Below are 12,098 nucleotides of genomic sequence, written 5' to 3'. Positions count from 1 at the left end.
TTGCAGACAGCAGGTACTATTTTATTGGGTCTCAAAGCTTTAAATACAGAACAGGCTGGTGAGGGGCAGATGTGGACACACTGGAATTCGAGAACGGATGTATCAGAAGTCACATAATCAACATGTGGACAGAGTTTGGGAAGAAGGGCAGTCTGGGGTGGAGGTGAGTGCCAGCTGATAGCTGCCTTGGGTGTCACGATTATCCCCTTCACTAAGACAAAGTCTTTCATTGTTCTTTCCTGATTTGAAGACAATTTAAAAAAAACCCCACAAACCCTCAAATAAAAATACAAAACCATCCAGGAGAGACTGTGGATGGCAGCGCCACTGTGATGTCTGCCCCAGCAAGCCTCGGGATCCCCACCCCAGCTCCAATGCTGCCCACCACAGGAGGTTTCTGTACACTGAAGCAAAGCTGGACCCAATCTATGCTCCCCAACCAGGTCTGGAGCTGAAAACGGCCTCCTGGCAGAGGGAAAGAATCTGGCATCAGCGGTGCTGGGGGCCAGGCACAGTTCTCCTTAGCGGCTGTAGCCAAACTCATCAGCATCATCAGCTCGGAAGTCTCCATAGCGCCACAGGTTCAGCTGTGAGGAGGGAAACAGAACAACATGGTTCTTCAGGGACCTGTGGCCCAGTGGAAGCCACAGGGCCACACCTCTCAAACTCAGCACCTCCAGGAGCCCCAGGCAAGAACTCACCCTGGCACTCTTGGCTGACTCCTGGGCATTCAGGTATTCTGTGATCTGAAGGACACAAGAAGATGGGGAGTGGTCAAGATGGAGGTGTTCCTGAATGAGCAACGAGGGGCAACTCAACATGCTGCTGCAGATGTGCAGTCAGTGGAGTCCAGCACTCAGCAAACTGCAGGGTGTACAGTCACACCGCTGTCGGGACTGCTCAACTTTGCACTGGCTAGTCCATCTGCCCGGAGGACTCCTCCCTTCGTGTGCACCTCAAGTCTCTGATAAAACACCCCCTTCTTCACGCCACATCCGCTGACCCTTCTTCCAACTATGCATCCCACCCCTGATCCTCTCTGGACTAGACTTCTGTTTTCCCCTTTGCACAACAGTTATTCTCTTGTGACATTGGATTTGATTTAGTTGTGTTCATTTTCCTTGTCTCAGGTTGGAATATAAGTTCCACAAAGTAGGGGTAGGGTCTGTCTGTTCTCATTATAGATGGTGGGCAAGAGTGAACTCATAGAAAGTGTTTATCTTCGTGATGTCGGCAAAAGGAATTTCTAGATATCAGAGCCCTTATGGGTAGCTTCATTAAGATAGCCAATGCCTTTGACCCCAAACCACCGTGTGGACCTGTGGGCTGGAGGAGCCTTGTGACGGAGTCTTTGGAACATTCATGGCTACCACATGGCTATGGGTGGTCCTGGGTAACAGGACTTGGAGACTCCATGTTAGAGAAAAGGACTGAGAGGGAGGAGGTAGGTTTGGACCCTCCGCATCACCCCTGGCACAGCTCCCGAGCCTGTCGACTGGGGCACATGCAGAGGGAAACTTTCTGCTCTAGTTTGCAGCTGCATTCTCAGCCAAACCCGCAGCCAATTAATTTGTGCTTTAATTAGATTTTTTTTAAACCCCAACAAACCCAAACCCATTATCTTTCCCCAGCAGGACCTGGAGGCTGGTGGATCCCCTGCTTCCGCACTGGCTCTGGGTACAGTCCCCAGTCCCTCATCTGTGGCGCTGCTGATGGTGCAGGGTCTGTGCTAAGGGCCTGCTTCCAGGATGGGGGCCCCTCACAAATCACATACCACTTTCTGGAACTGCTTCTCCTTGCGCACCTCCACCATGACCAGTCCCTCCTTCACCAGCCCCAGCCCCACGTCGCCTTTGGAATCCGCGAATTGCAGAGTGACGTGGGGGCAGCTGGCACTCAGGTGCTCCACATTGAGCAGGCACTGAGTGTTTTGAATGTCCCGCACCACACTGTCCACAGCATCTGTGCGAGCATCCTCCTGGACAGGGATATAGCCATGTTAGTGAGGGGGATGAATGAAGGCCAAAAAAGAGCTGCGTGGGTCTTAAGACCTATCTGTCCCTGGACCTCCAGCAGAGTCCGGGACTCTCCCTCTAGGTCTCTGTGAATGACAAACAGGTCCTGGACATGAAGGACCCCTTCCTCTACCCAACTAACTGTACATAAACCATTCTTACCTTCAACTTTTGGACCCCTACCCACCCGCCTTATGTCTCTGAGGGAAAGTGGCCTTCTCTTCCCAAAATTTGCCCAGTGACTGTTGCTCAGGCCTCTAAACTTGCACAGTCTTGCTCCAGCATGTTCAGCCTATCATCTCTCTCTTGTCTTCACTATAGCAGCATCCTGGGTTCTCGCCACACATCTCCCCATCCTCACAGACGCTCCCCAGCTCAATCTGTGCACTTGCTCACCACATCTTTTGTGATCTGTTTTCCCTTTGGCACATTTTGTGAAAAGTTATGAAGCAAATGGTGATGATTCCTACCTTTCCTCCTGCATCTAGTACACTGTCCCTGGAGGCAGCACTAGCCAGGCTGCTCACGCACCTTTGCTCTGAGCACCAGGTACCTCCTTGAAGATAAAGCCTCAGCCTACTCGGTGGAACTCCCTGAGGGAGGAGATGCTGCTGACTGGGTCTCTCTTCCTGGAAATTGGGACCACTACAATTCTGAGCACAGGTCCTACTATCCTCCCGTTCCTGCTTCTGGGCTCCTTGTCCTCACCTTGTCTGTACCTCCCAAGGCTCTCTCCCCTGCCATAGCTCTCACATTACTCTGCACCATCTCAAATACTCCCATGGTTCCAATGTTCAAATCCATAACTCTAGGTCTAACCTCTCTTCCATACTGGACCCTGTGTAGCACTGTGGAGATCCTCCAAGCTCAAAGTGCTCCTTTTCCTGGACCAACAGCAACACAGCCACGTATCAGGAAGTCAGTGGCATCTCAGCTTCCTCTGCCTTGTCCCACCTCTCTGATATTGCCATGTGTTTCTGAGACTCGTCCACCCCCATCTCCATAACTCCCCAAGTGGCCCTGGTGAGGCTGCCCTTATCTCTAGCCTAGATTGTTAGGACCATTTCCAGCCATTCCTTCCAGTCTATCCCCCACTTACAAAGCTATCAGAAACATATCTGACCATGTCACACTTTGGTCAAAATGCTGTCACTTCCCTCCCTGCCTAAGGTACAGAGCATAAGCTCTTGCCAGGACAGACAAGACCACAATATCCAGTCCCTAAACTACCTTTGTCTTCTCCTCTCTTACTGCCCACTACTCCTAGGATTCAGCTGTGGGGACGGAGTCTTTATACCAGTGCACCTAACTCACCAGGCCTACCCTCTGCTTGAGAACTCGCTGAGCCAGGCGGTGGTGGCACACGCCTTTAATCCCAGCACTCAGGAGGCAGAGGCAGGCGGATCTCTTGAGTTTAAGCCCAGCCTGGTCTACAGAGTGAGCTACAGGACAGCCAGGGCTGTTAAATAAAGAATCCTTGTCTCGGAAAACAAAAACAAACAAAACCCCAAAAAACCCCAACTAACTGAATGGCTATCATGCCATCTTGTCTGTGGTACCTTCTCTCAGTTCCCAGGGTCAAAGCTAACACTGAGTCCTAGCACAGCAACAGACAACGCAACACATTTCCCTCTTCTCCTGACAGGCTCTGAGGGCTGCAGGAATGGCTGTGTCAGTCCCCTCTGAAAGGAGGACAAGGTCTGTACTCACATCTTGGGGCACCTGGATGAAGGCGAAGGCATACTCTGTGGCTTGAGCTGGCAACACACGAGTGCTGAAGGCAGGCGGTAGGGTACCCAGGCGGGTGGATGGCAGGATCTCTCTCTAGAGAGGAAGCACCAGGACATCATCGTCACATACGACGGTAACCTCTGTAGCAGGCTGCTGGGAACTTGACTTTGGGCCTCTCCCACTTTTTTGGCTCACTTCCATTTTGCTAGTCTCCCAGGCTTCTCTAGTTGGCAAAACCAACTGCTGGCTCTCTGCCGCATGGGCTCCCTGTCTAGTACTCCATAGGGTAGGGTGCTCACATCAGGAAGGCTCCTGACAGTGCTGGGCATGCATGCCTCTGGCTCTGGCCCAGGGAGCTGGAGTCACTCCGGCCTGGCAATACCTCTTTACTGTGTTCTCCCAGGGACCATGGGAGAGCATGGCCCCAGATCTGGACTTTCTACTAGAAGATCCTCATTTCTTATCTTTGAGGGAATGAGGACAGTAGATGGCCACTGCCACACCTCAAGAGTGTCAAGTTCCCTACGATCTATCAGTGTTTGAAGGCCTCTGGCCATATTTCCCTGTACTTCCTAGTAGTTCCGGGGGCCTGGCCTGTTTTACAAAGAGCAGAGGTGCCCAATGTGTATGTCCCATCAGTATGCAGGACTGTCGAGAGGTGAGATGGACTTGACCAAGGGACCTACCAAGTGCCTGATGGTCCCTGCCTTGCTTGCCTTCCACCCTGGTCCCCAGCACTCACATTGCCGTAGTCAATGTAGAAGACATGCACTTTGGCAGCGGACTCCACCTTTTCTACCCGAGCACGGTACCTGCAACAGCATCATGGTCAGAGTTCAGAGGATAGCGCTAGCAACCCGATCTCCCCAGGGACACAGTACTTCCTGCCCAGGGTCACTGGGTGTCACAGAGGCCAGTGTTCAGACTAAGGAGGTCCAGGCTCAGGAGGCTCAGGGAGCTCTGGACAGCATCTACAGGAGTTGGAGCGGGCCTGGGAGCAAGGAGGGAGAAGGGAGCATGTGGAGCAGATTAATGTGTCCTTGGGGCATAAAGCAACAAGAGTAATGACTAGATTGATGTCTGCTGTTTAAGCCCAGCACACTAAACAGCAGCTGTAATTAGCCGGCAGATCTGTCTGGGAGGCTGCAGCAGGGAACACATCCAAGTCACTTCGTCACCCTGGGAAGGCCAGGGGCTCTACCCTTGGTACATCATCCATGAGTGACCTTCTTCCGGCCTGGAAGTTCTGCTGCTCGGATCTGAGACAGCAGAGGTGCAGGGCTGGCTGGCTGGGCTGGGCTCATTTTGGACAAACCTCCAACTGACTCCTGACATCATCCTTCCTTGAGGGGTGAGGGCTGGGTTGGAGGGTATCAGCCAGCAGCCTTACTATCCTGTATCCCCAGGAAAGGGGAAGTGGCACCACTTTATCCTAGAATCTCTGGAGGCTGGCTGGCTGACAGCACCCGCACCTGCCCCCTCCCGCCCCCAATGAGGGGGTACCCTGGAGACCTGGTAGAGGCTGTCACCAACAACCCAGGAGAAAGCAGTTCTGGGTGAATGCCTGCCATCTAACAGCAATTTTGCAGGCCTGTGCCCCAGGATACTTTTCCATCCTGCTTAAGCCCTGTCGCCCTGCTGGTCCCTGTGGCTCACCATTCTCCATCTACAAATTTGGCAATGCAGAACTCGCCCCGGCGGGGGGCATAGGAACCCTCGACAGGAGGGTGGCTGGAGATGTCATTGCGCATGTTCTCCATCAGCTTTTCCAGCTGGGTGCCTGTAAAAAAAAGAGGGCAGTGAAACACGGGAGCCTCACTCCTGGGTGAACACAGGGACAGAGGGCACCAAGCACTGGCTACCTCAGCCCAGGCAGGGCAGTCCTTTGTGGCTCCCACTCAAGCAGCTTCATGCCAGCCACATTCAAAAGTGAACTGGTGACTTGGTTTTATCTCGGGCCTTGCATGTACACACCCTTCTAATATACTGGCCAGGGAGCAGGAGCCCTGGGGAATGTGGCTGGGCCTTCTTAACTCTTTTTCAAGTACTGGAAATGGAATTCAGGGCCTGTGCATCCTAGGGAAGTGTCATACTACTGAGGTACATTTCTTGTGGCTAGGTAGGTCTTGACTGAGGAAGTAGGAAGGAAAAGGGACACTGAGCACAGTTGAGCAGCTTCTAAAATAAGGGCTGGCAGCCTGGACCCCATTCTTACAAGAAACAGCTCCTGGGCTGGATCTCATGATTAGCAAGAACCACTCTGCCCAATGTCTCCTGGGAGGCAACAGGATGGATCCCTTATGACCACAGACAGGAAAGGGCCTGAGAATCAGAGCCTTGAAAGATGCGGGAGGACTGAGTGGGACACAGAAGCTCCACCTATTCAAACAGGCACGCTGGCCCTTGTCACCCTGTAAAACTCCTGCTGAACAGCACTTCCAATGCTGCCAGGGTCTACCTCTTCTCAGCAGGGGGCAGTGCCCCACTTTCCTGCCCAGGCTCCCTGGCTGAGGGTCAGCAGCCCTTGATGTTTACCTATCGCTCCTGGGCCAGTTTCCGAGTACCCGAGGTCTCATCTCCCTTCCCTGGCTCCTTCTCTACCCTTGCTTTGCTAGGCGCCAGTCCCCTGTGGCCTATCCTTTTATGGGTCTTCTGGCCCGCATTCCAGTTCAGCCTCACAGGCTCTTTGCTCTCTTCCACCTCGCAGGTGAGGGCAGGGCTGGAGATGTGCAGTCTAACTGTGGCACCGCTCTTTCCCTTCAGGGCTGAGGCTCCACTGTAACAGGTGCAGAACACATGTTTACTGTGGTTAAACTTGCTACCATCAGCCCTGTTAGTGCCCCGTCTGTGTTTATGTTTCTGCCATTATACTGCGAGCTCCTTCAGGGCACAGACCATAGCTCACTTGTTTGTTGACTTGCACAGGCCCGGTAGGATTCCCAGTGCATGCAGGGTGCTTACTAATCCAACCATACTGAAATGATCTCTGCATATGCACACATGTCCTCTTCTTGGGCTGCTGTGCACCCACAGTCCTGGCATTCATTCAATTGAGCGGTGAGGCTTCTGGGCTCCTCCAGAGTGTTCCTTGCTCACAGATACCCAAGCTCCAGGGAAGCAGCCTTTACACTGACAGGTACTCCTGAACTCAGTCTACTTGCAGTTTATTGGATTTCTGGGTTCCAAGGCAACAGAAAGAAACAGGCTCCTGCCTCCTGCCAGCAGCCACAACCTACTGGAGGTTCTTATATAGGGTCTGACTGGTCACTTGCAGCTAAGGTTCTTATCAGACTCTTTGTGAAGATGAACTTTAATAGAAAGGGGACAGGGTGAGAGAATGTACCTCGAGGAGCCCAAAAAGGTTCAGAGAGGGAGGCTACAGATCCTAGGTCTATTTTCATGGACTTAACAGAGCCACAGAAGCATCCTCTTTGGCAATTACTACTAGGAGCCGGTGACAATATTCTAGGAATATGGGCTTTTCCTAGTCCTTTCTTTCCTAGTTCTGCCTCGGACACCATTCTCTCCAAGCATCCTGGCTTTCTAGAGCAGCCAGAGACAACCTATCTGGCTTCCCATGAGGGAGTCACATGGAAACTTGTACCCTCAAGCTCTGCCTCTGAACACAGTGAGGCCATGTAAGGTGGTCCTTCCTAGTGGAGCCCTCAGGTGAATCTTGTCCCTGGGCAGGGACTATTTAGAGTTCCTCCCCCAGGCTTCCAATGACCATTTTAGCTGTTCCTCTGCTCACTCACAGACCTAATTTCTACTTCGATCCTATGAGGTAAGATTCCTTTTCAGTCTTGAGGCTGGCTGTTTTCTGGGCTCATTGCCAAGGTAATCACTGGGCCACCTTTTACCCTCAGAAGAAGTGAATCCCCAAGGCTTATCAACGTTCATCCCTCCTCCACTTTTTCTCAGCCCAGGAAGAGGAACTGAAGTTTTCCTTAGTGAAATAACACTGTCACAGGAGCAGCTGCCTGGGACATGTCATTAGAGCCTAGTGGCTGAGCCGGGCTGATGGCAGCTCAGAATAGGTTGGGGAGTAGGACGGAGGAAGCCAGGCAAACACCTTATCCTGCCATTCCTGGGGCTGCCCATATCTGCACATCCCTCTGCTCCCAATGACCCGCCCCAAGAGCAGCATGAAGAGGAGGGAGGTCGGGGAAGTACGAGCGGTGGATGTGACTGCAATCCTGTCCTCTAGAAACCTGAGGTCTCTGTAGAGTCCCTGGCTATGGGGGCAGACTGAGGAGAGGAGAGAAGGTCTTTCACAAAGACTGCCAGGGGACAGCTTCCCTTAGAGCCTGCTTGTTGCCATGGAAACTGACCACCACACTTCTATACTAATCTCCATAGGAGAAGAGACAGAGGGGCAAGCTCCTTTGGTCCTCTCTAAGAAGCAGGGATCCCTGACCACATCAGACAATCTACTCCATGATTCCTGACACACTCAGGCAACAAATCCTCATGCCCAGCCCTGCCAGGGGTGTCTGGGAGTAAAAGCATTACCTAAGAGTCTCAGAGAACCACCCAGATGAGTCTGTAATGTCACCTGTCCTCAGAGGACCTGCTTGGCCTGCCACACCCCCATGTCCACTCCAGGCTCACTTGTGGGTTTCTGAGGTAATCCTTAGGGGCAGTAGCAGTAGTAAGTTGCTTGGGAGAGTCCGGAACCCTCGGGCCCACAGTCTGGGTAGGCTGGACCACGCTGGGATCTGTGAGGCAGCAGCACAAAGGCACTCACCTGTCTCCACGTCTTGCACGTAGAAGTGCAGGTCGTCTGTGATCTCAGTCACAAAGACGGGCTTATAGCTGGCGGAGCGCTCCTTCTCCTCCAGCACAGGCAGTAGTTCCTCCACAGGCTGCTCCTCATAGTGGGCCCAGACCTGCAAGTGTGGCAGTGAGGACAGGGTGGCTGAGAAGGACATCAGTGAGGACACCAACCAGGGGTCTGGGTAAATGGGGCCACTTGGAGGGCCGATTCTGAGCAGGAGAGGCGGAGTCTCTGGAGATTTGATGTAGAGGGTCTGATTTTGGTAGGAATTAGAAGAACTGGAAGTTTATTAAAAGCAGGCTCCAGGATCTCACCCCAGGCTTATTAAATTAGAATCTACAAAGCTAGGGGGAGAAGCAAACCAAAATCAAACCAAGTTTCAGGTGATCCATGCATAGTGGAGCGTGAGGATCCCACCAATGAGCTGCCTTGGCTTTGGGCTGCTTGCTTAGTCCCTCTAGTTTCAAATCTCCATCTCCCTTCCCAGAGTGCTCTGCAAGGTCGTCCCTGTTCCTGAGGCACACCAAGCTGTAGCTGGGAGAGGGGGACATGTCTCTGTGCAGAACTGCATCTCCTCTGCTCTGAGCCCCTCACCTCCAGCAGGTTGCTCTGACCTCAGCTCAGAGGCTCGGCCACCCCTCTCCACCCTTCCCTCTCTTCCTTCCTTCCCCAAGCCCTGTGCCAGAGCTGCAGCAGCTCAGAAGCTGATTCGACGTGACAGCGCGTCAAGTCCAATCCTGCGGCCAGGAGATTAGCCAAGTAGTGAGGCCTGTCAGAGCATGGGAGGGAAGTGGCTCTCCAGCTGAGCAGCAGGAAGCGGACGGGGCGTCAGGGGACAGGACCACACATGGCATCATGAAGACACATACAGAGGAAAAAGAATGGTTCAAGTATTAGCCAGAAACCTGCTTGCTCACTAGTGCCATGCACCTAAACATTCTCCCAAGTATCAATTCATTTGAGCCTCTCAAATAACCTTCTGAATGGGTATCATGTTAATTCCTCTTTTGCTAATGGGGAAACTGAGGTACACAGGTCTGCAGTCAGAAATAGGTCCTTGGCACTGGTTGGGTGTCCTGGAGGCAATAGGCAGCACAGGGCCATGGAAAAGCTTAGAAGGCATGGGTTTATCAAGCCTTTATCTTGGGTTGGACTTTAACAAGCCATCTCCAGGTCCACCTCCTTTGATTAGAACATTAACATACAGTCACTGATATTCTCAGCTAATGAGCAGATTCTTGGGGGCCCCGGGAAGGAGCTGAAAGGCAGGCATGCTGCAATTATGGAACCTCCTTGGGTCACCCCTCAAGCCTACACTTCTGTCTTTCATGTGGTGTCAGTGTGTGTGTCTTTCTACCAAAAGGAGCAGAGAATGTGGGCTTCCTGAGTTTAGGGGATGCCAGTGGAGTGGCTAAGGCCCACCTAGCCTAAGTTTTCCGCCACACTACACAAAGAAGCGCTTTGCACAGTAGCACTTGTGGGGTGCACTCTGTGGCTGCCTCCAGCTGCCGTCATCTCTCCATCACCCCTACCACTGCTCTCTTTCCAGCACCCAGAGACTTAGGACATACACCAGCCCCAGCCCTGGCTGGCCAGGAGAAGCAGGTGGTGGAACGCTAAAGCACAGCCCTGTCTCCCCTAAGGGTTCACAGGTCCATGTGCCTCTAGCTAGTCAAGCTCCCCACGAGAGGACTTTGGCGGAGAGTCAAATGTTTTCAAATAAGGCTTTGGGCTCTTTTCCTAGGCTTCTCTGGCTGGAAGGTGTCTACTCAGCCAGTCATTCTTATCGACTGGGCTCCTAGGCCCTCTAGAGCCCTTGGAACTCCACAGATCAATAGGACTTACACTGCCTCTAAGACAAGCCTGTCATCACTGCCTTAAAGAGGCTGGAGCCACTGCCAGCCACCTTTCTGACCTTCTGCCAGCACCCATGCTTCTCCCCTCCCCCTCAGCACCCCAGTACTTCAGCTGTCTGCAGCAGCCCTTTCCTCCCTCGCCTGTTCTGCCCAGCTTCTCCAGCTGCTTCCTTTCCTAGCTTTCCTCCTGGGGAAGAGACAGGCCTCTGTGCTAGCCGACAGAGAGGATCCTGGGTCTGGGAGACATTCAGAGACCCATCCTACCCTAGCCTGCTTCCTGGGCTGTGGCTGTTGGGGAGGGTGCTCCTCAGCTGTGTTGATGAATCTGGAGCAGACTGACAGGGTGAGAGCAGAAACTGCTAATGAGTCCTCAAGAAGAGCCTCAGGCGACAGCATCGACAGCATCGGGTTCCCTCCCTGGGGAGAGGGGCGGAGCTTTGTTCATCACAGGCTCAGGTGGGCAGCAAGCTGAGGTCACCAATGATGCGAACCAAAGCCTGACAGATGCCCCCTGCCCCAGGTCAGAGAGCTCACCTGGCTGGAGGACAAGAGAGGTCACACTGCCTCCTGAGCTGAGGAGACAGTGAAAGCAAGGTGCCTACCTATGGAATGGCAGGTGCCAGAGGCTGTGAAGAAGCATCCCAGGGTAGAAGAGGTAGCTGCTCCTCAGGAAAGGAAGCTGGATTCTGAGAGAAGCTTCAACTCTTTGGACGTGGCTCCTTGGAAAGCGAAGCCATGAAGGCTCCTTGCTTCTCTTTGGGGAGAGGGGGCAGCACAGCTACTCCTTGGGACTTGGCAGCCAGTAGTCCTAGGCAAGGTGGTAAATGCCAAGTCTCTTTTTTGGTGTGGTGGAGCCTGTCTTCTGGGATGGGAATGGTCCTCACCCTTAGACCAAGGTCTTACCTCTGTTGGCTGATGATGCCTTTGTACAGCACTACCTCAGGAGGAAAGACAGACACACCGGCAAGACCCCTGCTGGACAGATGCTACCTGCTCACAGCCTTCGTAAGCCTCTGAGCTCACAGCTCTGCTATGCTCTTGTTTGGGGGAATCTTTGTGGATGTTCCTCTTCCTGAACTCATGGGAAGGTGACTAGGAAAATTCAAAGACCTCTTCTAGAAGGAGCAGTAACTGTGTACACAGACACTCAGAGTTAAGGCTTCACTCCCAGGCTCTTGACAGAGGGAGGAGCTGGGAAAAGACCCCTATGGACAAGATGTTATCCAGGGAAATGTGAGTCTGGACTCAGCAGCAGGGCCTAGGCAGACGAGGAGCCTGTTAGAGTTAGTCTCCCCTGATCCTGGGCCATTTTGGAGTATTAATGTGGAGATGTCTTCCTGAGCTCTGATGGTGGTAGGGTTTATGGCCAGGCTGAAGAATGGTGTATTTTCTTTTTCAAAGCTAGGATTGTGGTGGATCTGTCTTAGGGCAAGACACTGCTGTGACGCTTCACAGCTCTGGCTCTAGACTGCAACTCTTCCCTCTGCTCCTGCTCCAGGCTGTTCCGCAAAGCCAGTTTCTGATCTTCTCAGGTTCCTTCTACATCTGCGGCTTTTTAGGGTTCCCTGTTGCTGCAGCTACCATGAGGGAAGGAGCCTATTGTGCTGGGCACAGGAATAGACCAGAATGGGTCAGGAGCAGGGACTCTCTCTCCCTGGTTTCTGTACCCTTGGTCCTTTCTCTTCTTTGTGTTTCTTCCCAGGGAACCCCAGCCTCTCC

The 12,098-nt window shown here is 52.9% G+C and overlaps 1 protein-coding gene across 1 annotated transcript in view; it reads right to left on the bottom strand.

The window, feature by feature from the left end:
- Positions 1–12,098, bottom strand: part of Snd1 (staphylococcal nuclease and tudor domain containing 1) — a 427,841-nt gene continuing 415,743 nt past the window's right edge. The window contains exons 18-24 of the mRNA XM_059257458.1: positions 8,494–8,635; positions 5,403–5,526; positions 4,489–4,558; positions 3,726–3,839; positions 1,775–1,978; positions 702–746; positions 1–587 (exon numbers count right to left, since the gene is read on the bottom strand). Coding sequence (XP_059113441.1) covers positions 522–587; positions 702–746; positions 1,775–1,978; positions 3,726–3,839; positions 4,489–4,558; positions 5,403–5,526; positions 8,494–8,635 — 765 coding nt within the window. The 3' untranslated portion in view covers positions 1–521. The remainder of the gene's footprint in view (positions 588–701; positions 747–1,774; positions 1,979–3,725; positions 3,840–4,488; positions 4,559–5,402; positions 5,527–8,493; positions 8,636–12,098) is intronic.

Source organism: Peromyscus eremicus, chromosome 3 (assembly GCF_949786415.1).
Source record: "Peromyscus eremicus chromosome 3, PerEre_H2_v1, whole genome shotgun sequence".
Classification (NCBI taxonomy): Eukaryota; Metazoa; Chordata; class Mammalia; order Rodentia; family Cricetidae; genus Peromyscus; species Peromyscus eremicus.
Note: the sequence above shows the minus strand (reverse complement) of the source record. Positions and strands in the feature narration are given on the sequence as shown.